At 43.6% G+C, this 26,946-nt stretch overlaps 1 protein-coding gene across 8 annotated transcripts in view; it reads left to right on the top strand.

Moving 5' to 3' along the window:
* ryr1b (ryanodine receptor 1b (skeletal)) overlaps positions 1-26,946 on the top strand; it is a 68,103-nt gene that overhangs the window by 27,492 nt on the left and 13,665 nt on the right. For 2 of the 8 annotated variants that reach the window (XM_046389837.1, XM_046389842.1), the window contains exons 29-86: positions 24-232; positions 319-665; positions 1,048-1,183; positions 1,421-1,581; positions 1,728-1,890; positions 2,006-2,092; positions 2,348-2,574; positions 2,824-3,268; positions 3,356-3,934; positions 4,065-4,265; positions 4,596-4,707; positions 4,791-4,934; positions 5,099-5,372; positions 5,579-5,696; positions 5,813-5,945; positions 6,184-6,278; positions 6,386-6,521; positions 6,602-6,785; positions 6,971-7,082; positions 7,208-7,328; positions 7,432-7,601; positions 7,744-7,964; positions 8,238-8,328; positions 8,603-8,743; positions 8,824-8,987; positions 10,405-10,483; positions 10,593-10,682; positions 10,789-10,929; positions 11,239-11,316; positions 11,403-11,478; positions 11,565-11,688; positions 11,784-11,899; positions 11,998-12,065; positions 12,909-13,030; positions 13,304-13,353; positions 14,694-14,754; positions 15,068-15,194; positions 15,273-15,381; positions 15,505-15,586; positions 15,901-16,031; positions 16,164-16,484; positions 16,736-16,976; positions 17,325-17,412; positions 17,493-17,585; positions 18,013-18,027; positions 19,733-19,903; positions 20,149-20,208; positions 20,294-20,428; positions 20,579-20,691; positions 20,806-20,902; positions 21,014-21,120; positions 21,212-21,263; positions 21,575-21,655; positions 24,580-24,679; positions 25,103-25,182; positions 25,330-25,406; positions 25,571-25,644; positions 26,066-26,083. In XM_046389837.1, coding sequence (XP_046245793.1) covers positions 24-232; positions 319-665; positions 1,048-1,183; positions 1,421-1,581; positions 1,728-1,890; positions 2,006-2,092; positions 2,348-2,574; positions 2,824-3,268; positions 3,356-3,934; positions 4,065-4,265; positions 4,596-4,707; positions 4,791-4,934; positions 5,099-5,372; positions 5,579-5,696; positions 5,813-5,945; positions 6,184-6,278; positions 6,386-6,521; positions 6,602-6,785; positions 6,971-7,082; positions 7,208-7,328; positions 7,432-7,601; positions 7,744-7,964; positions 8,238-8,328; positions 8,603-8,743; positions 8,824-8,987; positions 10,405-10,483; positions 10,593-10,682; positions 10,789-10,929; positions 11,239-11,316; positions 11,403-11,478; positions 11,565-11,688; positions 11,784-11,899; positions 11,998-12,065; positions 12,909-13,030; positions 13,304-13,353; positions 14,694-14,754; positions 15,068-15,194; positions 15,273-15,381; positions 15,505-15,586; positions 15,901-16,031; positions 16,164-16,484; positions 16,736-16,976; positions 17,325-17,412; positions 17,493-17,585; positions 18,013-18,027; positions 19,733-19,903; positions 20,149-20,208; positions 20,294-20,428; positions 20,579-20,691; positions 20,806-20,902; positions 21,014-21,120; positions 21,212-21,263; positions 21,575-21,655; positions 24,580-24,679; positions 25,103-25,182; positions 25,330-25,406; positions 25,571-25,644; positions 26,066-26,083 — 8,148 coding nt within the window. The remainder of the gene's footprint in view (positions 1-23; positions 233-318; positions 666-1,047; positions 1,184-1,420; positions 1,582-1,727; positions 1,891-2,005; positions 2,093-2,347; positions 2,575-2,823; positions 3,269-3,355; positions 3,935-4,064; positions 4,266-4,595; positions 4,708-4,790; positions 4,935-5,098; positions 5,373-5,578; positions 5,697-5,812; positions 5,946-6,183; positions 6,279-6,385; positions 6,522-6,601; positions 6,786-6,970; positions 7,083-7,207; positions 7,329-7,431; positions 7,602-7,743; positions 7,965-8,237; positions 8,329-8,602; positions 8,744-8,823; positions 8,988-10,404; positions 10,484-10,592; positions 10,683-10,788; positions 10,930-11,238; positions 11,317-11,402; positions 11,479-11,564; positions 11,689-11,783; positions 11,900-11,997; positions 12,066-12,908; positions 13,031-13,303; positions 13,354-14,693; positions 14,755-15,067; positions 15,195-15,272; positions 15,382-15,504; positions 15,587-15,900; positions 16,032-16,163; positions 16,485-16,735; positions 16,977-17,324; positions 17,413-17,492; positions 17,586-18,012; positions 18,028-19,732; positions 19,904-20,148; positions 20,209-20,293; positions 20,429-20,578; positions 20,692-20,805; positions 20,903-21,013; positions 21,121-21,211; positions 21,264-21,574; positions 21,656-24,579; positions 24,680-25,102; positions 25,183-25,329; positions 25,407-25,570; positions 25,645-26,065; positions 26,084-26,946) is intronic. The other 6 variants (XM_046389840.1, XM_046389844.1, XM_046389838.1 and 3 more) reach the window with 5 other exon arrangements.

Here is a 26,946-nt window from a genome sequence, read left to right on the forward strand (position 1 = left end):
TTTCCTGACATTTTCTCCCTCAGGTTTTATCCCAGTCTGTGCCCTGGGCCTGTCTCAAGTTGGAAGGATTAATCTTGGTCAGAATGTGAGCAGCCTGCGCTACTTTGCCATCTGTGGCCTGCAGGAAGGATTTGAACCTTTTGCCATCAATATGAAGCGGGACATTACCATGTGGTTCAGTAAAAGTTTGCCCCAGTTTGTGCCTGTACCCACCGATCACAATCATATTGAGGTGAGTACTTGGTGACACTAAATGTTTATTGAGGCTAGAACTTAAAACTAGATAATTTTTCCATCTTCTAACATGTTGTCTCTCAGGTCTCCCGCGTGGATGGGACTGTGGACAGCGCGCCATGTCTGAAGCTGACTCATAAGACCTTTGGCTCACAGAACGCCAATACCGATATGCTGTTCCTCAGACTGAGCATGCCTGTCCAGTTCCATGAGACCTTCAAGATCCCGGCAGGCACCACCCCTCTCACCCGTGCCCTCACCATACCCGAGGAGGAGGTGGTAGTGGTAGAACCGGACTCAGAGTTTGAAGTTCTGAAAAAGTCCGCCAGCCGCAGGGAGCAGGAGGAGGAAAAGAAGGAGCCATCTGTACCCAAGGAGATCTCTGTGGAAAATGAGAAGGACACAGTGTCCGAAAAGGGAAAGAAGAAAGGGTAAGCGTGACAGGTTGTGTCTTCAGAGAAGAGGGACGAGCCTGCAGAGAATGAAAGAGTATATCCGTCCTCTCATTGTAAAACAAAACATGAGTCAGTGAAGAGCATCCCATCCCCACTAATTGAAACTGTGGAGTTGGACAATTTGCTGTTAGTTGTGATTATTTTTCAGCCTGCGGGGAATGACAATTTAAAACTTGATATCAAATTACGCTGGACTCAACTCAGCAAGTTTTCCTCCTTTTCCCCTTTGTTTTCTTTTCCTTAAAAGATGACAATGTGTTTGTGTGACATTCTGTTCATGCACATTACGTTATGTCAATGAACAGACATAAGGTTTTATAAGATTTAAGTTACCACATATATGTTCTGTGCACGTTAGATTCTTCTCCAAAGCCAAGAAAGCCGCAATGACACCTCTCGCTCCTCCTCCTGCCCCTCCAACGGTGCCGCGTTTGGTGGAAGATGTGGTCCCGGATGACAGAGATGACCCTGAGATCATCCTGAGTACCACAACCGTGAGCTAAACATCCTCTGCCGATTCTAGATTTAGACATCAAAATTATCCTTATGGTTTGTGCAAATATCATGCATTAGGCTGGCTTGATTGGCTGACCCTGCCCACTGAGGCTGCATCATAATACATAGGTTATTATAGTATCTCGAGGTAATTTAGTATTACTGCTCTGAGATGTATCACTTGAATGTCTTCTTGTAGTCTTATTTTCTTCCTTATTTTCCATTTCTGTTTACAGTATTACTATTCTGTGAGGATCTTTGCTGGGCAGGAGCCTTCTGGTGTGTGGGTTGGCTGGGTCACTCCTGATTATCACCAGTATGATCCAACCTTTGACCTCTCCAAAGTGCGCAATGTCACTGTTACTGTGGGAGATGACAAGGGCAACATACATGACAGGTTAGTCCTTAATGTTAGTCCTTAATGTTAAGGGTTGAGATCTCCTGGTTCCCTCCCACTGTAGACCAACTGTGCAGTGTTTCAACTTTCATATACAAAAATGATGACTTTTCACGTTGCAATGTCTTGTTCCTGTTTCTCTGCAGTATGAAGCATAGTAACTGTTACATGGTGTGGGGAGGGGACCTGGTTAGCAATCAGCAGACTCGCTTCAGCCAAGAGGACATGGTGATTGGCTGCTTGGTCGACTTGGCAACAGGTCTCATGACTTTCACAGCCAATGGAAAGGAGATTAACACCTTCTACCAGGTAAGGAAATGCTGCCCCAGTTTAGACTCTGTTTGTATTTCTTTCTGTGATTTTCAGACTAGACTCCAGATGAATCTGGATGACTTATATAAAACTCAAAATGTTTTATATTCAGGTGGAGCCCAACACCAAGCTGTTCCCTGCTGTCTTTGTTCAACCCTCCAATCAGAATATGGTGCAGCTGGAGCTGGGCAAACTCAAGGTAACTGACCTTTATCTATTAATAATCTAATGCTATGTCTCATCATTTGGTTTATCAGTGAAGTCTATGGGACTACCATACTGACTGGAGTATCTGCTAACCAGAGATTAACCTGTGACAGCTGTCCAATAGGAATCACATGCTGATGCTCCTAGTTTTAATTATAAACTCTCTCATACATTGTCTTTTCCTGCTAATTGCTTAATTCGTTTTTTTAATCCTTGTTCTACCCCTCTTGCTCTTTCTCCCACTCAGAACATCATGCCCATCTCGGCGGCCATGTTCCGCAGCGAGCGTAAGAACCCAGTCCCGCAGTGCCCTCCCAGGCTGGATGTCCAGATGCTGACCCCAGTCATCTGGAGTCGTATGCCTAATCGCTTCCTCAACCCGGAGGTGGGCAGAGTGAGTGAGAGGTTAGGTTGGATGGTGGAGTGTACTGAACCTCTCATCATGATGGCTCTGCACATCCCGGAGGAGAACAGGTCAGAGACACTGGCCACAATAGGCAGTGTGCAGCTTACAGCATCTTATTACGGTGCATTGCAAGTGATTAAGTTCTAGCGAAAAAAAATGTATATTGATCCTTACAAAAATGTACGTTATCACAGATTTTGTTACAGTAATCTTTTTACTTACAATCTCATAATTTTTCCCCAGCAGTTTGCCAGACTTTGAAAAATGTGGGAAGATTATTCCGTTATACCTGATCAGTTTCATTGTTTGTTTCTCAGGTGTATTGACATCTTGGAGCTGTCGGAGCGTCAGGATCTGATGAAGTTCCACTACCACACACTCATGCTGTACTGCGCCGTGTGCGCACTTGGCAATAACCGAGTGGCGCATGCCCTGTGCAGCCACGTGGATGAATCCCAGCTTTTCTACGCCATTGAGAACACCTACCTGCCTGGACCTCTGCGCAGTGGCTACTATGACCTGCTCATCAGCATTCACCTGGAGTCTGCCAAACGGGCACGTCTGGGCACCAACAGGGAGTTTATCGTCCCAATGACTGAGGAGACGCTCAGCATTAAGCTCTATCCTGATGCAAACAAGGCCCATTCTCTCCCCGGTGTTGGCCTCACCACCTGCTTACGACCCAAGCTGCATTTCTCATCCATCAACTTTGTTGGCACGGATCCTGACCTGTACACCCTTAGTCCTGTTTTCCCATTGCAGGTAAAAGATGAGAACATGTTCACGTGGAAGATTTTCTGACATTTTACGTTGCCTTTTGCTGATTTTTATTGTTATTATTCCCCTCAGGAGCTGAAGACGAGGGCAATCAGCATGCTAACAGAAGCTGTGCTCGATGGAAGCCAGGCGATGCGGGATCCAGTAGGAGGCAGTGTGGAGTTCCACTTCGTCCCAATCCTGAAACTGATCAGTACACTTCTCATTATGGGAATCTTCAATGATGAGGACACCAAGCACATCCTCAAGATGATCGATCCAAATGTTTTCAGTGGAAAGGAAGAGGAGGAGGAAAAAGAGAAAGCGGAAGAGGGCGGTGCTGCTGAAGGAAAAAGTGATGAAGCAAAGGATGAAGAAGCAGAGGAGGCAGCTGAGGCTGAGCTTGAGGATGAAGGGGTTGGTGATGAGGAAGAGGAGGAGCTGAAAAAATTAGAAAAAGGCGAGGATAAGGAGGAAGAAGCTGAGCCAAAGGAGGAGGGAGAAGAGGTGGAGAAGGAGAAGGAGGGAGAGGGCAAAGGAGGAAAAGTGGATGGAGAGAAGGCAGAGGAGGAGAAGGAGGCAGAGGCAGTAGAGGCTGAAGCAAAAGATGAAGAGGAGGGTCCTGAAGAGGGATTACTCCAGATGAAACTACCAGAGTCTGTCAAATTGCAGGTCATTCTGATATTTAAACACTGCCTGCTCTTCATCCGTAGACATCTGCAGAGTATTCATATCCCTCAGTATCTATTTTTACAAATTACACATCTTAAACTCTTTTTCCTGTCTTATCTTCGTCTCTCAGATGTGCACACTCCTGCAGTACTTCTGCGACTGCGAGCTGCGACACAGAGTGGAAGCCATTGTGGCCTATTCAGACCAGTTTGTCCACAATATTCAGAGCAACCAACGTGTTCGTTACAACCAGTTAATGAGAGCCTTCACCATGTCGGCCGCTGAGACTGCACGCAAGACCCGCGAGTTTCGTTCACCACCCCAGGACCAGGTACTGATTGTTATGTTTAGTGATGATCCACTTTAGTGTGAAAAAAATGTGTTGATGATGTTTGAATTTTACTTGCATGTGGATAGAATTTCTCCCACCAGCCTGATATGTAGATGGGCTTGTACCAGAACTTGTGATGGATGGATTTTGAGATCTGATAATAAGGTTTGTTTTGAAGGCAACAGATCTTACGATATGTGTGTCGAGCGGAACGCAGCATCAAAGGAACAAAAAACCCAGGAAATTTATTAAAATGTGTTAGGCAAAACAACAAGAAGCAAAACTGACCAAATATGCTAATTTTGTTGTCTTACTTTGTTCCTCTTCAAGGTTCTCCTGCTGACCAAGTTTAAGCATGGTGTAGAGGATGAGGAGTGTCCAGTGCCCGAGGAGGTTCGGGACACTCTGGGAGAGTTTCACAATGACCTCCTGCTTCACTGTGGTGAGAAGTGCTTTAAAGGTGTATTGTGTATTTTGCAGGCGTGAATGCATTTTCTGAGTGCTTAATTTCCACTTTACTCATAGGTATACATATTGAGGAGGAGGCAGAGGAAGAAGAAGTGGACACCTCACTGAGGGGCAGACTCCTCAGTCTTGTTGACAAGATCAAGAGCTTGCGCAAGAAAAAGGAGGAGGAGAAGCCAGAGGCTGAGGAGGAACCCAAACCCAGTAAGATTAACAGCCAGATTGTCACTTGTTAAATATTTGAAGGACTTGATTAATTGGACACTTTGGTCCAAAAATAGCAAAATCAGCCTTTATAAATCCATAACAATTTCAACACATGATTACATGGCAGGCATAATGTACCTCTCTGTATCCACTTCATCAAGGCACCCTTCAGGAGCTGATCTCCCACACCATGATCCACTGGGCCCAGGAGTCGTTCATTCAGAACCCTGAGCTGGTGCGTCTGATGTTCAGCCTGCTCCACAGGCAGTACGACGGCCTTGGCGAGCTGATCCGAGCGCTGCCCAAAGCCTACGCCATCAATGCTGTGTCTGTTCAAGACACCATGGACCTGCTTGAGTGTTTGGGACAGATACGTTCACTGCTTATTGTGCAGATGGGCCCAGAGGAGGAGCGACTCATGATCCAGAGCATCGGGTCAGTGTTGGGGGATGATATGTACTTTATATTCCTGCGTTGATGTGATACAGACTTAAATATATTGATCTTATTTTTTACAATTTTACCAAAACTAAATCTGTAATTGTTTCCCAGCGGGCCATGAGAACTCATTCAATTCAAAATATGAGTAAATTAAATGTAGAATCAATTTGACTCGTGTATTTTTTCTATGCTTTTTTCAGGAACATCATGAACAACAAGGTGTTCTACCAACACCCCAATCTGATGAGAGCACTCGGTATGCATGAAACTGTCATGGAGGTCATGGTCAATGTGTTGGGCGGAGGCGGAGACTCAAAGGTAACTTTGATCACTTCCACTTTACCTTGTTGTTCAGTCTAGCCAGTCTAATCCAGGGGTTTGTCAGAGATTCAGTGTTGGAGTGTGCATCACTGTGTATCGCTTTTTCCCTCCAGGAGATTCGATTCCCCCAAATGGTGACCAACTGCTGTCGTTTCCTGTGTTACTTCTGTCGTATCAGCCGACAGAACCAGCGCTCCATGTTTGACCATCTGAGCTACCTGCTGCAGAACAGCGGAATCGGCTTGGGTCAGCGTCAGCCACCTATCACTCTGTTTGCTCTACTGTGCAGCTATTCAAAATATTTATTAAATTAAGTGAATATAAAGACCAGGTTCTAAACTGTGGCCATTATCAGATGTTTATGGCTCACTGTGAAATTTTTGACACTGGACTAAACCTGTTCCTTTTGAAAAATATAGAACAATGAGGCTGTAGTTCAGGCAATAAACAAACAAGTACACACTCACTCTTTTAACATTTGCAGGCATGCGTGGGTCCACACCTCTGGATGTGGCTGCGGCTTCCTGCATTGACAACAATGAGTTGGCCTTGGCTCTACAAGAGCAGGATCTTGAAATGGTTTGAGAAAATGAACAATTCTAGCAAAAAAAACACATTAAAATGCACGGTGGAAATCTTGTCTTATAATCCCTCTCGGCATGTCCCTCACATACATGGTGATGTAGGTGGTGACATACTTGGCAGGCTGCGGGCTGCAGATGTGTCCAATGCTTCTCTCTAAGGGCTACCCTGATATCGGCTGGAACCCCTGTGGAGGAGAGAGATACCTGGATTTCCTCCGCTTTGCTGTCTTTGTGAATGGTCAGCACCCTTACATAATGATTATGTTTGTAGTTCTGAGTTGTAACTGTCATTAACATTTGTACACCTGCTTCTCACAGGAGAGAGTGTGGAGGAAAATGCCAACGTAGTCGTCCGTCTGCTCATCCGTCGGCCTGAGTGCTTTGGTCCAGCCTTGAGAGGAGAGGGCGGAAATGGTCTGCTGGCTGCCATGGAGGAGGCCATCAAGATCTCAGAGGATCCAGCAAGGGATGGACCTACTGTCAAAAAGGACAGACGCTTCATGTAAGTGATGGTACAGCCAGTGTTTACCACCCTCCTTTCAGTCTGTTTTTAAAAAAAATGGATTGAGCTGAACTGATTGACTCAAGAGTTAACAGTTTTGGGCAAGCTAGTTAATAGACAGAGTCGTGTCGTGTTTGTTTTAAAGCTATGCTGGGGACAAACAGTTATGTCGTCTTGATTGGCAGGTTTGGTGGTGAGGAGCAGCAGGAGGAGAACCGTGTGCATCTGGGAAATGCCATCATGTCATTCTACTCAGCCCTCATTGATCTGCTGGGTCGCTGCGCCCCTGAGATGCATGTGAGTAAAATGCATTTTCACAGCATTGATTTCTCTTAAGCCTCCAGGCACAGTATGTGGTTGAAGAGCAATGTCACACAAAATTTAGTATCATACAAACATCTCTTAAATATTAATATCCACAGCTGATTCAAGCAGGAAAGGGTGAGGCTCTAAGGATCAGGGCCATCCTGAGATCTCTGGTGCCCATAGAGGACCTAGTGGGAGTCATCAGCTTGCCTGTGCAGATTCCTGCCTACGGGAAAGGTTAGATCCTGAGCTGCAGACATGGACACACTGTGTAAATGGACATGTTTTGGCATATTTTGGCATCTTCCTGCACATATCACTTTTTCTGTCGAACTCACAGATGGTCAGATTGTTGAGCCTAAGATGTCAGCCAGTTTTGTACCAGACCACAAGGCCTCCATGGTGCTGTTCCTTGATAGAGTGTATGGTATTGACAACCAGGACTTCTTGCTTCATGTGCTGGAGGTTGGCTTCCTGCCTGACATGAGAGCTGCAGCCTCCCTGGACACGGTGAGTAGGAAAAACACAGATGGGAACTTTAACAGTAAGAGAAATTTCACTTCTGTCAACTCCAAAAAACTTTATGTTGATGTGACTACTTAGCCATCTGTCTTTGAAGAAATAGTTTTTCTGTCTTCCTCACTGGTTGTAGGTGGCATTCAGTACGACTGAAATGGCCTTGGCACTGAACCGCTACCTCTGTTCAGCCGTTCTGCCTCTGCTCACCAAGTGTGCCCCATTGTTCGCTGGGACGGACCACCGGGCCATCATGATCGACTCCATGCTCCACACCATCTATCGTTTGTCCCGCGGCCGAGCCCTTACCAAGGCTCAGAGGGACGTCATTGAGGAATGCCTCATGTCACTCTGCAAGTCAGTACTCGTCCCAGTCTCACAAAATGTACAGTATGATTAGGAATCTGAATGATTAGCATGATAAACTCATTTTTACATTTTATTGATTTAACATTTAAATGCCCGAAAGTCTCTTGAGTTCCAGTAATTTGCAGTAGTTCACTTCAGAATACACAGACACATGCGAACACAGGACGAGTTCACCAGATACTGCTCAAAAATATTTGCCCTCAAAAATACATCCACTTTAAACAGTTATGACCTCATGATGCATTTTGATGACATTCACAGGTACCTTCGGCCCTCGATGCTGCAGCATCTGCTTAGACGGCTGGTGTTTGATGTGCCCATCCTCAACGAATATGCAAAGATGCCTCTCAAGGTTTGCCTGCTATTTCATTTTATTGCTTTATCTTATCATATTGAAAGAAAGGTCACGTTTACACGCTCCGTCCACTCAGTCTGTGTTTAATGTGGAATTGGTCTAAATACTGATTGGAGAGAGTGCATTGCCAACCCATAGATTACATTACAGTGATTATTGCAGTTGCTTACGGTTGTCATATACAGATATTGACAGTGAATTGCCTACTTGTGAGTACCCTTTATTAAAAATGTCCACATTTGTATTCTGTTCTGTGATGTAACTGTTTCAGCTGTTGACTAATCATTATGAGCGCTGTTGGAAGTACTACTGCTTGCCTAATGGATGGGCAAATTTTGGGGTGACCTCAGAGGAGGAGCTGCATCTTTCTCGTAAACTCTTTTGGGGAATCTTTGAATCTTTGGCGCACAAGGTGAGAGATGAATCTTTTTGTGTCCACCCACAGTGTTTGCGCAGTACAGTAACACAACTCTGATGTCACCCAAAATCCAGAAATTTGACGCAGAGCTCTTCAAGATCGCCATGCCCTGCCTCTGTGCTATAGCAGGAGCCATCCCGCCTGACTATGTGGATGCCAGCTACTCCTCCCACACTGAGAAAAAAGCCTCTGTGGACGCTGAAGGCAACTTTGATCCCAAACCAGTCGAGACCACCAAGTAAGCAGAAAATACAAACACAGTTCACAGTGGCCTACATAAAAACATACATAATGATATAGTTTAAAAACTTTTTTAATGTTCTTAAATGCACAACCATGCTGTAATAGCCAAACATTAATAGATATGTTTGATTTTAAATTCTTCACACTGTGTTGATATGTTGTTGTTATGCTTTTGTATTGTGTGCGAGCATCACGTCAGTTACAAGTAACTTTAGTTCGATGATTGAACTTGGCTTTTAAAGAGTTTTGGTGAAATAATATGATATTCTAAACATCATTAAATGTTTAGAATATCATATGTGAGTTCACATCATCATCTAATACTCATTTAAAAAAGGATCAGAAAGTGAAGAAACTTAAGCACTCTCCATCCATCCATCCATCCATCCATCCATTTTCTATACCGCTTATCCGTCAGGGTCGCGGGGGAGCTGGAGCCTATCCTAGCTGACTACGGGCGAGAGGCGGGGTTTACCCTGGACTGGTCGCCAGTCAATCGCAGAAACTTAAGCACTGACCAAGGAAAACTCTAATTTACTTTGAGTTGCTACAAGTTAATAATCACTGTCAAGCTGAGGCTCGGGGCAGGACTCAGACGCAGAGACTCGATATTGAATAAACAAACTTTATTGATGAAGTCTGAGTCACAAACCTCTTGGCAGAGTGGAAAACAAAAAGGCCATGAAAACTTCCTCAAATGTGTTCTTCCTAGGAGAGAACGCACGGCTATGAAACATTAACAAAATAAAGGAAGGGAAAAGGAAACAATGACTGGCTATAAAAACAAGGGAGGAATAAATCTGCAAATTGAGTTAATGATTCTAAGAACAAAAAAATCACTCCAACTGGAGGAAAATCTAAACTATCAATACTAATAAGACTACAACTAAAAATCACTCTGTAAAGAGGAAAAACCAGGACCTAAACTACAAAACCTAACTAGAAACTAAACTGAGCTATGAAAAGTACAACAAAAAATCACTCTTAACAGAGGATGCTACGAATCGCTTTCAGGGCAAGAAACACACTGGCACAAGTTAAGGGTCAAGGGACAAGGGACTGTTTCAAACACATGAGGGTAATGGGAAACAGGTGGATACAATCAGGTAATCGGGGAGACACATGAGGAAGGGCTAGTGACCTGAAACGAAAGGAGAGTCACTTTTCAAACAAAGAGTTAAAGCAAGGCGTCTGGACTTGTGAAGATTGTCTTGAAGACGTTTCGCTGCTAATCCAAGCAGCTTCATCAGTTCTGACTGTTTCAAAATAAAACAGGAAATGATGAGACATAAACCCAAAACAAGACAATACCTCACCACGGTGTGACAATCACACTCCAAAGTTAAGTTTAGTTAATAGTGAATGGTTCTCATAACGTGTGCACTCTTAAATGTGAGTTAATCTGTTTTCAGCACCATCATCCCAGAGAGGCTGGACGCCTTCATCAACAAATATGCAGAGCACACTCACGACAAATGGGCCTTTGAAAAGGTCAGTTCTGAAAAATGTAAATCATCAGATATTAATGAAGTTCTGAGTTGTTATTGCAAATCGTTACTATGCTGTAATGATTATTTTTGACGGTCAAATCAATTTTCAGATTCAGAACAACTGGACCTACGGAGAGGTGTTAGACGAGAATGCTAAGACTCACCCAATGCTGCGCCCATACAAAACGTTCTCTGAAAAGGTACTGACTCATCACCTTCTGTCTCGTCACCACCCTGAATTTTTTACTTTTGTCGTTTACAAGCTCCCTGTTAATTTTCAAATCCTCTTCTCGCTGTGGTTCTCAGGACAAGGAGATTTATCGTTGGCCCATCAAAGAATCCATCAAAGCCATGCTGGCCTGGGAGTGGACCTTGGAGAAAGCCAGGGATGGGGAGGGAGAAGTCGAGAAGAAGGCGGCCACTCGCAAGATCTCCCAAACTGCTCAGGTACAAGAGGGAGGAGCGTAAAAAACATTCAGTGTACTGGACTGTGTTTGATGCTGTGTTGCTTGTTTTAATGTACCAGAAAAGATGGTTCTTACACCAGGGTACACCAAGGCAATGATGGACCGCCTGGTGGTCTGCAGTGACTCAATATTTACCTTTTTTCAATCTTCATCCATCTTGGACGCTGTTATCAAACCCAGTTTCTGTTCTATTAATCTGGGAATGGTGTGATAATCATCAGTACCCCCAGCCACCCAGGACACCACACATCAATAAATCAAAGATTTATCTTATCTTTTGTGCCTTCAGGCTACTTACGACCCCAGTCACGGCTACAACCCTCAGCCAATAGATATCGCAGGAATGGCCCTTTCCAGAGAGCTGCAGGTATTTATACTTCTCTCAGTCTTTGGTTAGACGTTTGCCAGGATCCTGAACATTCAGTTTTCTCACCCTCTTTCTCACCCATGCAGTCTATGGCTGAGCAGCTAGCTGAGAACTATCACAACACATGGGGCAGGAAGAAGAAGTTGGAATTGCAGGCCAAAGGTAAGAGTGGTTCTCACTTACACATCCCCAACTAAGAATTCTGGCAGTGGCTAGTTGAGTTTAGAAACGACTTGTGCTTCTGTTAGGCGGCGGCACCCATCCTTTGCTTGTGCCTTATGACACCCTGACGGCTAAGGAGAAGGCCAGGGACAGGGAGAAGGCCCAGGATCTGCTCAAGTTCCTCCAGCTCAATGGATATGCTGTGACAAGGTAAGCAGGTTGTTCTCATCACTTCACCTTAAGTTTAGTGTGTGTTTGTCTGTGTTTTTCTCTTTCTCTTTTTCAACTTTTCCTTCCTTCCTCAGGGGACTGAAGGACATGGAGCAGGACATTTCCTCCATTGAGAAGCGTTTTGCTTACGGCTTCCTCCAGAAGCTTCTGAAATGGATGGACATCGCCCAGGAGTTCATCGCTCATCTCGGTACTGTGGTTTGAGAGACTTCGTTTCACTTTATTGTGTACTGTTCACCTCAGCATGCACTTTTTGACTGAGAGCTTACTTATTTTTTTATTTAACAGAGGCTGTGGTTAGTAGTGGCAGAGTGGAGAAGTCACCACATGAGCAAGAGATCAAATTCTTTGCCAAGGTGAGCTACTTGATGCTCTGCTGAATTCTCTTTTTGCTTTTCTGTCTCTACAGGGAAGCCAGAGGTAGTAACTTAGTCTCACCTTTCACTTGAAGAGATTAATAGTCTTGGTGAAACACGCTTCATCAGATTTTAGCCAAAATTTGTGGTTTAAAGATCCTCCACTTCAGGTTTCATCTGTCTTTTCTCTCTTACTGAGCACTGGGTGGTAGCGCCTGTTTAACCCTCTGAAGTCATGTGTAATTGTCAGTTGTTGACTATTTTTGATTCTAATTTTATATTTCAACTTAGAATTTTTTTTATCTTGCCATTTTTGAATCATTTTTGATCAGCACAAGCTCACAAGTGTGATTTACTGTTGTTTTTTTCATTTTGACATACTGTATTGACACACTGGACCTAAAATCACACAAAACTCTAAAATCCGACTGGGGAAAATGCGCTGAAGTGCGCTGAATGACGTGCGCTCAATGCGCTGGTGTTTACTGCGTCTTCTTGCATAAAATGCGCGCTCCAAACGCGCACCAAACGCGCACCAAACGTGATGGCAATGGTCATGAAAAAAACAGTGCGTATATTTTTTATCATAACTCGGGTTTTACTTGACATATTAACAAAATTTAAAAACTGGTATATAGTTTGAAGTGCCCACTGTCGACACAAAAAAAACTGAGATTCAGCGAGGCTGCATCTTGCAGCTACGTCGTCTTAAAGTGGTCTTGTGATAAGGACGCGCCGGCGCGTCTGTCGACTCCTGAGGGTTAATTATGTCATCATGTGTTTCTGTGTTTCTTATTTATTTCTGTAATTAATATTTTATTTTGGATTGTTTTTGATTTGTAGATCCTCTTGCCACTGGTAAATCAGTACTTCAAGAACCACTGCCTCTACTTCCTCTCCACTCCTGCTAAAGTCTTGGGTAGTGGAGGACATTCCTCGAATAAGGAGAAGGAGATGATTGCCAGGTACGTGCAGTAAAGGACAAGAAAAGGTTCTCCAAAACACTCGTTTGTTCCCTGAATTATTTGACTTGAACTCTTTACCGTGTACATTTCCTTTAGTACAGTCTGTCCTCTCCTTCTTTTATATCTCTCCATCTCGCCTATTGTACGATATCCTTTATTTCCTTGACCTCCCTTTTGCTTTCTGTGTCACTCCAAACATCATCTTTCCTGCCCTATTTCCCCTCACCATGCTCCCTCCTTCCTTCCCTTTCCTTTTTTCTCCTCCAACCTCAGTATCTTCTGTAAGTTGGCTGCTTTGGTGAGGCACAGAGTATCTCTTTTTGGTAAGGAATCTGCATGGTGGCGTTATGCTGTGTCACCATCCCTGTCCTTTCTTATCTCTTCTAATTTCTCTTAATTTCTCCTCACTAGTATATACTAATCAGCATTTTATCACAGATGCACATAAAGTCTATGCTCCTTTGCTCTCATTCCCTCGTCCCTCCTTACTGAATCTTCTCGTCTAATGCTTCTCTCTCTTCAGCTCACCGTTTGCTTGGCTTCAATGTTTTTGCCAGCCTGGGGTCAGATGTTAAAACACTGTGTTTGCACAAATGCAGAAATGCATTTTTTTCCCCATGAAATTTACATTCTCCTGGTTTTGTTTCTGGTTTCTGGTGCATTCCACCAATAGGTTCCCCACCCAGTTTTGGAAGACCATTAACATCGAGTTGATGGCTCAGATGTAAATAATAAGAATGATAAAATGAATTAGTCAATCAGGAATTTAAAATTGTAAATCTGCCTGGCAAACAACCTAAACAAACAGTGTTTTACTGTAAGGTTACATAACCTTACATTTCACGCCCACCTTATCATATCACCTGCAGATATCTAAAGAACTGTGTACACCTGATCTGAAGTGTGCACAAGGTGGGCACTTTCTCACTGCATTTTTGTTGAATAAACCGTTCATGTGTGGGAAATGCAGTATGCATGTTTGTACACATTGTTTATACATCTGGTCCCAGGTGTTTTGCTTTTAAAGCCTTAACTCAGATTGATACTGATAACTGATAGTGATTTGAGCATGAATGTGTGTCGGGTTAGCTATCCACAGATGACATCGCACTGCAGCTCTGTGATGTGTTCTCAGCCTGGCTTGTACAGTATGAGACACTCTATGCTTTATTCTCATTTTCCTTCTCCTTCACCACCAGGTGTCTTTAAAAATCTGTCACTGTTACGTAACCAGTGATCAATAGACACTGGCAGGCGCTTCACACTGAGCTGTTACACTTAAGCGTGGCCCATCAGTACCACATAGTACGTGACAGTCTGACTTCACCGTAACTGATGTGCCACTTTAAATGTAACCAAACTGCAAAATGGTGGCATTGCACTTAAGAAGTCACTTGAAACTTTAGCTCAGTTTCGCAGTAAATAGCTCATCTGTTGCTGTTTAAGTTGTCTCAGTTAAGTAATATATGGTATCTGATGGATAATATGGTTCTAATGTAATTTTGATCATCGCTGAATTGAACTGTGCCTTAACTGTATTCTCTGTTTCCTGTTTATGATATAGAGCTGTGTAACTAGAATCTGACCTATGCATTAATTTGAAAGTGTGTGTATTGAAAGTCACAGAAAGTAGATTCTGACATCTTTGTTGTGCTGTCTTCAGGAACAGATGCAAGTGCAGTGGTAAACTGTCTGCACATCCTCTCACGGTCACTGGATGCCAGGTAGCTCACTGTCTATTCATAGCTTTATCAGTCTATCTGTACCACATCCCCAGCACTTCTGCTAGCATTTTATGTATGCTTTTTATTCCTCTGTGCTGGAGACAGTTTTGGCCGGAGGTGTTATCTTTGGTAAAAATGTCCACTTAACACAAATATTAACTGATCAGATTTGACAGTCAGAGGTCAATGTTTTTGGCCATAACTCCAGAATTATGACAACAATTCTAAAAGAATAAAATGATGACATTTTATCTTTAAAGGTGAACCTCAGCACATCTAGTTTTGACTTTTCTTTTGTGTCCTTCTTTTCAAGGACTGTAATGAAGTCAGGCCCTGAGATTGTTAAGGCGGGCCTGCGTCAGTTCTTTGAGAGTGCTGCAGACGACATTGAGAAGATGGTTGAGAATCTGAAACTGGGCAAAGTGTCCAGTCGAAACCAGGTCAGACACACCACCATACTGTGCTGTTTGTAGACCTCCCTCCTGAACTGATGATTGTATATGTGTGTGTTCATGTAGGTAAAGGGTGTGTCCCAGAACATCAACTACACTACCACCGCCCTGCTGCCAGTCCTCACGTCTCTGTTCGACCACATTGCCCAACACCAGTTTGGAGATGACGTCATGAGTGAGTGAAGTGCTTCTCTCCATCGAATTAATGGGTCATCATTTTTCCTTCTTGGCTCCGGAGTCAGCAGCGCAAACGACTGACTAAAAGCTAATGCGATGCTTCTCTTCTCTACATCCTCAGTGGACGACCTGCAGATATCCTGCTATCGCTTGATGTGCAGTATCTACTCTTTGGGCACCGTGAAGACTCCACATGCAGAGAAGTGAGTAGAGACTGTCTGGGTCAGTGAAAGGAAACACATAAGCAAGTTTAAAAATAAGTTTCTCTCACCAGTTTGCATTAATGCGGGGCTTGATGGTCAAGTCAAGGTAACATTGGCCAACATCAGTTTGTCAGCATACAGCAACATACAGCCTCTATCCTTAGACCCTCAGTTCACACAGAAAACTGCAGAAAGATCCTTTAACATGAAAATATGTTAATATCAGCTTTCAAAGATTGATTGTGCATGGGTTTTTTTCTTGTTTTTCTGAAGACGTTTCATGAGGATTTTGTGGTATTTTTCCTCCCGTGCAGGCAGCGGCCGGCTCTTGGCGAGTGTTTGGCCCACTTAGCAGCTGCTATGCCGGTGGCCTTCCTCGAGCCAACTCTGAATGAGTTCAACTCATTTTCTGTTTACACCACCAAGACTCCCAGAGAGCGAGCCAGTGGGTTCTAGCATTTTGTCTTGCTTTTCTCCTTAGTACACTTTGATTTACATTTATCAAATTATCAGATTGTGTTGATGATTGAATTGCTTCCTTACCTTTCATTCATCTGTCTCTTCTCTTCCTCCTCAGTTCTGGGTCTTCCCAACCAAGTAGAGGAGCTGTGCCCCGACATCCCTGAACTGGAGATCCTGATGAAGGAGATCCATGACCTTGCCGAGTCCGGGGCTCGCTACACAGAAATGCCCCATGTTATTGAGATCACCTTGCCCATGTTATGTAACTACCTCCCCCGCTGGTGGGAGAGGGGACCAGAGAATTTCCCCGAGCAGGAAGGCCAGCTGTGCACCTCCGTCACCTCAGAGCAGCTTAACCAGCTGCTGGGTAGCATCATGAAGATTGTGGTTAACAATCTTGGCATAGACGAGGCCTCGTGGATGAAGAGATTGGCAGGTCAGTGAGCAGGAGTTTCACAATGAGCGAGAGGATTGGCTTATTGTGAGTGGAGGATGTTTCTCCAGCGGACCTCTCTGATTGCGCCACCTATGGCTGCAAAAGGCAACTTAAATGGCATAGTGGGAGGCCAGTTTTCTTAGTTAATCCCAGACTGTTACTTACATATGTTTTCATGGTCATTTTTAAACAGTACATGCATTATAGATGATTACATTTTTGCATCTTTTAACTGTGTGTCCCTTGTCCAGTGTTCGCCCAGCCCATTGTAAGCAGGGCTAAACCAGAGATGCTCAAATCCCACTTCATTCCCACCATGGAAAAGCTTAAAAAGCGTAGTGGCAAGGTTGTGGCCGAGGAGGATCAGCTGCGCATGGAGGGGAAGACGGAGGTGGACAGTGAAAACGGGACCATCCGAGATGAGTTTGCCGTGCTGTGTCGGGACCTGTACGCTCTCTATCCCTTGCTCATCCGCTATGTGGACAATAACAGGTAGCTGAACTTTCCTCTGTCATTATAAATATTTCAAACAATTGGGATCATTAAGTTTCAGATTTGATGAAATAAACGTTATAGCTGGAAAAATGGAGAGCTTGAATTGTTCTGGATTAGAAGAAAAAGTAAAATGTCACCTGTGTGCAGTACTATAAAATGTTTTTCTAGGTATATTTACAAATCATGTATGTGATCAGATTATTTCTGACAAAAGCAAGAGTATATGAAAGAGCAAATAATGAGCAACCTGTGTATGAGCTAACTATGCCAGAAAACGAAAAGTGAACACTTGACTCGGACTCACAGACTTTCAGTCATTCCTGTCATTGCTCGCTTTGCCTGTAGGGCAAGATGGCTGACCTGTCCAGACCCAGACGCAGAGGAACTCTTCAGGATGGTGGGCGAGGTCTTCATTTTCTGGTCCAAATCCCACGTGAGTCCTCTGTTTTCTGTGGTCTTTTCTGTTTTTGTTTTTTTACGTTCTGTGCCGTTTAACTTTTTTTTTGATCACAGAACTTTAAGAGGGAGGAGCAGAACTTTGTCGTGATGAATGAGATCAACAACATGTCCTTCCTGACTGCTGACAGTAAGAGCAAGATGAGCAAGGTGAGAGTGGACAAGCAGACAGACGGTCAGGTCAAACTTAGCCTGTTACTTAATTAGACATTTTATTTGCTTACTTCTTATCTTGAGCTGTAACTCATTCAGAAACTAAACTCTAATAATTAATATTTCACTAACGCCACCCATTCCAAGCAGGCAAAGATTTAAAAGGAAACCCCTCTTCATCTATTCTCTGTTGTTGTTTCCTTTCTTTCCTTTAAGTTGTTATGGATATGAATGTCAGTTAAATGATTATTCTGTAGATAATAATCATTTTCTAGAAATGTTATAGTCATAGACCATTACTAATAACATCTCTTTGCCAGGACAATCTGAGTGGCAGTATTGAGTGTGTAGGCAGCAGTAGGAGTGTCGCTAACTGTGTTTTCTCCTTGTATCCTGTGTCGGGGTTTGGACGCTGGGCCACTAGGCCGGAGATGGAGAGGTTAGACTGTGTTTGTGCACGAGCGCTGTGCTGACCGCATGGCACCCTGAGTTTGGGGAGACATTTCATCAAGCTCTCTTGTGGATTGCCACACTTCTTATGCACAGACCCCAGTATTCACACACATGCATACACACAACCGGAGTTTTAAACACACAGTGTCAGGAAGGAACTCACGCAGATGATCCCCCAGATTAAGTACAGGTAAATAAACTCCAAGAGCAGCTGGACTCACAATGCAAACTGCAGGCCATAGCAGTACGGTTTAGTAATAGCAATAACATAGTAGTGCACATCCATGGGTGAAATGATTCTGATACATTTTGTTGAAAGTTCTTATACGAATGAGAATGTAAGTGAATGTAAGTGATATTATGATTTTATTTGATTAGTATTAAGTGTGTGTGAGTGTGCTAGGGACGTGTGTCTGTGTTTTTTTGTGTGTGTGTGTGCGTGTGTGTGTGAGTCGGGGTCTGGAGTAGCTTGATGAAAGCTCTTCGCTGTAGATCGTAGTGGCCTCTGAGGTTTCATGGTGCTCGGCTGAGTAGTTGTGTATCTAGTTTGGAGTGTGTACTCCTGCAGCCGAGCACCATCACCTTGTTTCCTTTGATTAATAGTCAACAGTTTGCCTTTAGATCGTCCCTGTTGGATATTCTTGTGGAGCTCGTGCTACTGTGCCCTCTGTGATGTTGAAATTTTGTTATTGACGCTTGGATTTTTTTCAGCTTTTGTCGTAAAGGTTCCTGCGCTGGGGGACTCTTCTCTTTTCCATGTTCCATACTCTCATTGGCTTTGTGTTTACACCAAAAAGCCGTACCATCCCTCGCTGTCATCGTTAGATTCACTGTGTCCCTCATATGTAGCTAGCTGGTTCTGTCGAGGGGAAACTAAAGCTAGCGCAACATCACCACATAGCTTTCATGTTTACTAACTGGGCTCGTCCCTCCGTGTCTAATTCATTGACACCATTAAATTGTTCAAATCATTGAATATCTAATCCATGTTTGATGTTTTTTTTGTGGTTGCTGTAAGATAAATTAGAGAAACCTCCTCTCCTTGGCTATCAGATGGACATTACTGTAGTGAGCTTCTGTTACCTGATCTTCACAACATTTCTCTTTGCCGACACACCATGCACCTGAGGGCAGAGAGGGTGCTGTGAGGCCAGACAACAGTCAGTAATGAGCACTGGCTGCCTCAGGACAGGAGTGTGTGAGAAGAGCTCCAGGGCGATGGAGCTGACCCCATAGACTTGTGCTGTTCTGTGTGCTGTTCGATGGACAGGATGTGACCCGTCCAGCCTCTGCGCTACTAACAGTGAGGCTGCATTGTGTGTAACGACTGAAGCTGATGCAGCAGTGAAGCAGCTGAAACTCCACTGGAAGCTGATGTTTAGAAGAAACTGTAGCTGTTGTTCTGTCTGATTTCAGCTGATGAAAATTTATTCACTTACCTGTTGAGTCAGTTTATTCGCATGTTGTGATATTGTCTAAAATATTACTCTGCATTTGGTTCAGGCTATTTCATTTATCAATTTCTATATATGTTTTATTCTGGTCTTACTTTGCTTTTTTGTTAAATATTTTCAAAAGCCTCTGATGCCACAGAAATGTTTTCTGAAAAGGAAATGTTTGATGTGTGAGGCGTAGGTGCTTGTAAATCGAGCAGAGACGGATCGATCTGAACTTTTTCTCTCTCTCTTTAGTCTGGGGGCTCAGAGCAGGAGCGTACCAAGAAGAAGCGGCGGGGGGATCGCTACTCTGTGCAGACCTCCCTCATCGTAGCAGCACTAAAGAAGCTGCTTCCCATCGGCCTCAATATGTGCTCTCCTGCAGACCAGGAGCTCATCAATCTTGCCAAGATCAGATACTCACTGGTACTTTGATGTGTTTGAAGCCAACTCACTGTGTTCTGTCCTAACATGGGAACACTGGCACATTTTTCCATTCAATATCCAGTATACATAAGCATATAAAAGAGCTCAGTTTGTTTTTTCATTTGGAAGCTGTACAGAGGCTGAAATACATGTCAGTATACTGTTCTTTACCAACCGGTGGAATATTTTTCATTATCTTGTGTGAACAAATAAATTATCAATGTCTTCTGTCCCACGCCTTGTAGAAAGACACAGATGAAGAGGTGAGGGAGTTCTTGCACAACAATCTACATCTGCAAGGCAAGGTGAGTGGATTTTAATTGTTTGACATATTAATAAAGAAAATAAATATCTTTACCTGAATTACATGTGTCTGACTCTTGCTTTCAGGTGGAGGACCCGGCTATGCGCTGGCAGATGTCTCTGTATAAGGAGATGGCTGGAAAGGCTGAAGACGCCGAGGACCCTGAGAAGGTGGTGAAAAGGGTACAAGAGGTGTCCGCTGTCCTTTACCACATAGAGGTGGTGAGTATGGACACAAGCTCTGCAGGCAAACACTTGTGACTGAATGCAAAGTGGAGAAATTATTTGGTTGCCAGTTGCAGCCTTACCGCCTTGCAGATTTTGCACATACTGTCCGGAAGGATTCGTTCATGCTTTTTTTTCTTGCCTTAGACAGAACATCCCTTCAAGTCAAAGAAAATGGTATGGCACAAGCTGCTGTCCAAACAACGTCGCAGGGCTGTGGTGGCCTGTTTCAGGATGACACCCCTGTACAACATCCCCACGTAATGATTCCCTTCACACTCAGTAACGAAACAATCCAAAAAGAAAGTCAGAAGGCTCTACGTGGGCCATTACAGCCATCCTGAGTTAAGTCCTGATTACCTCTCCTCTCACAGGCACAGGGCAACCAACATGTTCTTGGACGCCTACAAGAGAAACTGGCTGGAGACTGAGGGTTACTCGTTTGAGGACAAGATGATTGATGATTTATCAGTAAGTCATCCTCCCTTTAATTCTGAGGTGTACAGTTTGCTTTAGTGAGATATTGCCCATACATACTGAGGTTTTTGTTGAGATGCATGTAATCTCTGTTTATTAAATTAGAAAGCCATGGAGGAAGAGGAGGAAGAGGAAGAGGAGACTGAGTCGAAGCCTGACCCCCTTCATCAGCTGATTCTTCATTTCAGTCGGACAGCTCTCACAGAAAAGACGTAAGAGTGTCTCGTCTCTCCTGTGACTTACCTTTGTTACCTGTTCCTCTGCGAGACTCATTGATTCCTCTTACATGTCTTCTCATTACAGGAAGCTTGACGTTGACCATCTCTATATGTCTTATGCTGATATTATGGCAAAGGTAAGACACTCACTGAGAAGCAGCTTAAACTTGGCTACGTCTTGAAATGTAAATGAGGTTAGGGATGGAGGCTGGTGGTATACAGTACATTTGCTTTGCTTTAGTTTTACTGAAAACAAACAGATATTTACTGTACCCTTGCATGGAACATGAAAATGGCAGCTGCAGTTCAAGCTGTTGTCACATCCGAGTTAAGTGTTTTGTACAATATGTGAATTAGTTTTATAGATTTTTTTTCTCAGGTTCTTAAAACTTTGGGAGTGTAAAACTGACTCAGATCCAGTCTCTGACTTGTTGTTGTCTCCCTCCAGAGCTGCCACATTGGTGAGGAGGACGAAGGGGGAGAACAGGAGGGGGAGGAGCCATCCTTTGAGGTGCGACAGACAGAGATGGTATGGGGGGACCAGGGGAAGGGACACAGGGGAGTCAGCGGAGAAGCGACTCCCCACGCAGTGACCACACCAGGACATCACACTCGGCACACCCCCCCCAATACAACATTTATCTTTTTTTCTCTTCCTGTCTTTTCTCACTTTTCCACTCACACCACTCGTCTACTCCCGGCGATGTTGGACTGACCTGTGCATGCCTTTGCTGGACTCTGCCCACCAGTCGGATCAATGTCGTGGACCCAATTTGTTTTATTTGCTAAATTGCATGACTTGAGTGCAGAGAGATGATGCAGCTAAAGACAACAAAATGAAACCCTGGTCAAAACAAACCAATGAGTCCCAGTTTCCAAGGCTGATGTGCTTCTGATGGGGTTTGATTGGGGTTGATTTGCAGTACAATTCTTTAGACATCTTCATCCGTTAAATATTTATCTAAGTAAGTGCAGCAGCAGTTTAATAAATATACTTGAAAACACTGAAGTGCAAGTCCCCCTTGGAAATATGAAAAAAATAATCTCTGAGGTTTTTCTTGGTTCTTTTTAAAAATATAATACAAATTTATGTCACGCCGTCAGCTAGAATGATGGTGTAAACAGATTTAGTAAAATCGCTTAGTCAGCACAAAACCTTGATAGAACCTCTCAGTTTATGTGGACAAATGCACACATGAGCATCGGCACAGCATCAGTAAATCAACTCCTTAGCAGTAATAACAGTGGTGGTAGTAGTTAATGTTTGTTTGAATGAATATCTCAGTGATTTGTTTTGGCTCAAAAGCCAGGTTTGGATACGGTAATGTTGTGCCTGTAGAGACCCATGACTTTTCCTGGAGGGTAACATCACACACCTTTTCACTGCAGTTTCCTAAATGGACTTTAAGAATCCCTTCACTGAGTTCAGTGTTGATTCTTATTATTTTCATCAACTGAACATCATTACTGTTCCTTTTTTGGTAGCTCATACATGCTCAGAAATGTGATGTTGCCATCCAGGGCCCAATAAGTAACTACTTTTGGAAACTGATAACACGCCAAGCCTTGCAGCACGTTTTCTGACAGTAGAACCAGCTCTCCCGTACTGATCTTATGTGTCTGTGGTGAGTCTCTCCCAGACTTGCACCACCCTTGCCTGACTCACGTCCTCCTGTGCTCACGTGCTAACTGCGCTGTGTTCACCCTCACAGACTCACCTGATAGCTGTAGTTGGAAATCTAACACCTGAGAAGTAATTGATTTTGTTTGTCTTTCCTTTGAATTGGACACCGTTAACAAGCCTCCCTCTCTGTGCTCACCAAGGACTACAGTAAAAGCCTGCACAGTCAGCCGTACATAACACCGAACCGAAACCCAAACACACACTCGTGCAAGCACACACTGCAGCACTCTCACAGACACGCTCACACCCGTGATCTCATATCTTCTCTTCTCACACATAATTGGCTCCAAAGATGAGCAGAACCTTTAACCAGAGAAAAGTTGCTCCGTAACTTTTTTAAACACAGTCAGGCTTATGAGGGAGGGGGGGCGGAGGGAGGGGTAGAATCAGGTCTGGTTGCTCTGGGTGGGGCTTTATGCATGGTGTGCAGTGGGTGGGTCAGATCTAACCTCTTTTATCAACAGGATGCTTGTTCATAGCAGCAATTCTGTATCGACTGCACCAAAGGAGGTTATGTGGTGTAGTAAAATATAGGACAGTGACATACAGTACAGTGGGTGGAGCAGTGAATTTGAGTGCTATATTATGTAGCAGCAGTGTACGATATGATGTAATTGTTTTGATGATTTAATAATACAGGGATACAGCTGTAAAAACCTTGTATATAAACAGGAACCAACATCTACAAAGACGTACGATGCGAACAAATGCATGCAGGCAGCTGTGTAGGTAGTTATACAGTAACTGTAGGGCTCGAGGATAGTTGACACTGAGTTGTACTGTTGAAAGCAGGTTACCGTATGCATGCTGGATCACTCAGTCAACCACTTGTGGCTTCCTCTTAAGAGTGTGTGAAATGAGTGTTGTGCTCCGGGAAGAAATGTTTGCCGCCATTGAACGTTTGCTGCCTCTGGAAGCTGTCAAGAGCATCACTAATACACATTGTGTTCCGGTGGAAGAGTGTGTGTGTGTGTGTGTGTGTTTCTGTGAGAATTAATGAGTTTTAGTCTTTTAGATTTGAATAAGAGGCTGGTGCTGCAGCCAGCTCCTGTGGCAAAATAATTCAAAGTATTTCTATGACAAAGACAGTGCTTTTTTATTTATTTTTTAAATGTGGTTCATTTGCAGCCATACAATTGAAAGCCATCTAGGCTACATTCTGGTAAAAGGTTGGAAATCAGGACACTTTAAATTACCCCCCTTAGAAAGACCAGATGCAACAAGTCCAGCTCTGTCATAAGTAATACAGACACAATCTAAAAACCTTGAAGATGTATTGTTTATGAACTGTATCTTCCTTAGACGGTGTGTTTTATTAGTTCACCTCAGCCCAGCATCAGCACCACCGACATGTACTGTGAGGAGAAAACATGATGAAATCCAGAAGTCATTTGTCAAAAATGAATGAATAAATAAATAATTCCTGTATTCAACTGCTCATAAAATAGTCATGTAATACAAAATGAGCTTGTTACTTCCTCTTATTTCTGCTCTTTGTGCTAAACTAAGAGCGTATCAGTGTGTTTAACAGAAATTAGATAAAATTAGATGAGATTAGTTCATCAAAGCCTGCTAATTTAAACCTTCACAAACATCTTGATTGTAATCATCAGCTTCATTACAAACGTGTTCGTGTGCAGTCAGCGGATGGAGTAATTAGGATACAAGCTTGAGGGTGTGTGTGTGTGTGTGTGTGTGTGTGAGCGCGGGGGGCAGTGCAGTCCCTGTTGGCAGGGTTACAGCTGTGTCCTTCCTGCTCTGCTCTACAGGAAAAGGAGATGGAGAAACAGAGGCTTCTGTACCAGCAGTCCCGTCTACACAACCGCGGGGCTGCAGAGATGGTGCTGCAGATGATCAGTGCCTGTAAAGGTAGCTGTCACACACACGCGCGTTTTGGTTGTTTGTGTGGACATTATGTCGACCCGCACTAATCTTAGCCATGACATGTCTTGATTTTCCATGGATGATAAATTATCCTTCTGAAGGAGTTTTTTGAGCTGCGTAACTGTTATGTTTCACCCCAAGCCATTCGTTTTAATGCCATGATTGAGGTGCATCATGAAAAGTGAATTATGAGGGATAATTTTTTTTTTTTTTTTTTTTTTGGGATCCTAAATGCTTTGATGTTGTAAGCAAGTTTGTTCTTCAGCATAAAGCGGTACGATGTACAGTTTTGTGAAGTCAATCAGTGATTGCAGAAATCAGAGATGTTTACTGTGTTGGCAGGGACAACCTGCCTAACTTGTCTCTGCCTAACTTGTTCCACACCACTGATGTATCTGATTGTTCCAGGTGAACCTGGAGCCATGGTTTCTTCCACACTCAAACTGGGAATCTCCATCCTCAACGGAGGCAACAGTGATGTACAGCAGGTAAAGGAACCCTGTGAGGGTTTTACACACATTTTAGACAAGCGTCTTTTAATTACAAAGCTGGAATGACCATCCTTATCTGTTAGATCTGTAGATTTCTGTATGACAAGAAAATATTTTGTTTTCTGCCATCCCGTCTGCGTGCAGAGAATGCTGGACTATCTGAAGGACAAAAAGGATGTGGGATTCTTCCTTAGCGTTCAGGCTCTGATGCAGACCTGCAGGTCCGTAGTGGATTCACAATTGACACTTTTGTTGCCAACCTTTCTCAGTTTTGAGGGTTCAGCTTTGTACCCCAGATGTTTGCTTGTTTTTTTTTTTGAGAGGAGCTAATTGGAAGTAAAGTTTGTTGGACTGTTAAACTGACTTAAGTATTTGATGTTGGCAGCGTTTTGGACCTGAATGCTTTTGAGAGACAGAACAAGGCAGAGGGACTTGGGATGGTTTCAGAGGAGGGCACTAGTGAGTATGGTCGCCTTCTCACCACAACACAGTATCTGAACTCACACAGACGCCGCCACATCCCTGTTCTCCTACTGGTTTGTTATATAATCCGACATTTCTCTAGTTCCAGTCTGTAGTCTGTGCATTTGTGTGTCTGAGTGCGCCTGTTTGTGGATGCCGGGCTGCAGGTATGTTTTCGTCAAAGTGTGTTTGGAGTGTTTAGAGCCATGACACTGTTGTATTAGTCACAGCATTTTGACTGTTGATGTCTGGAAATGATCTGTCTATCATCCACTGACAGCTGTGAGATTTATGGACTCACCTCGTCTCTCTTTGTCTCCCTCTCTCCCACACCATGTTCACTTTGCCCGTTTCAACCCTTTACCCCTCATACCCATGTCCTTCCCACTCGTCAATTTGCTGCTCTCACGGTTCTCAGATATGAAGCTAGAACGTGGTAAATGAAACTTTGCTCTCATATATTTTTCATTTCTTTCTCTCCTTCCTCTCTGTCCTTTCTGTCTCTTTTAGCTCTTATTCACCTGACGAGTTTTTTTTTTACTTGCTGTGAACTTAATATGCATTTCATTTCACACTCAAGGACCCAGTGAAATCAAACTTTACGCTCACTGTTGCCTCGCAGCGGTACACATTGCTGCTGTGGCTGTTCTCGTACCTTAGCGGTTATTGTATCTCTGCTTTTTTTTTCCTCTTGAAGTGATTGTACAGTTTCATTTTCATCCTTGAGTGTTTTATCAGATCTACTGTAACTCTGACACTCTCAGTCTTGCGACTGATCGATGGGAAGGAACGTCAGTAACCTCATTCTTCCTCTCCCACTCAGTTCTCACAAGTAGATCACAGAGAACTACGCTGACCCCGTGTCCTAGAAAATCTGAAATGAATTGCAGCAGCAGTAGGGCCTCTCTAAGCTGTGTACATCTCCTGTTCACATCATTCAAATGTAGTTAGTTTGCCCATTATATAGTAATATTCCAGCGTTGACCCACAGAGCGAGACCATCTGTGTAAACCACTGCACATAAATCCCTGTGTTCCCTAAAATGCCCCCGAACTTCTGATCATTTTAATCTAATCCTGCTTTGCCGTGACCGTCATAGGATTTTGTGTGCAATATCAGGTCACAGCGTTCAATTGTGGCTTTGTTGGGGAAACTCAGCAGGCAGTCTTCCAAAAACAACAGGGTACATAACAGCGAATAGTGATCCTGTGTGATATTTGGCCACTTGAGTGATAGCAAGACAGCAATCGTTTGTCTCATACACAACACTCTCTGCCTCATGCTTAATGTAAGCGATTC

The sequence above is a fragment of the Scatophagus argus genome, chromosome 5 (genome assembly GCF_020382885.2).
Source record: "Scatophagus argus isolate fScaArg1 chromosome 5, fScaArg1.pri, whole genome shotgun sequence".
In the NCBI taxonomy this organism is placed as follows: domain Eukaryota; kingdom Metazoa; phylum Chordata; class Actinopteri; family Scatophagidae; genus Scatophagus; species Scatophagus argus.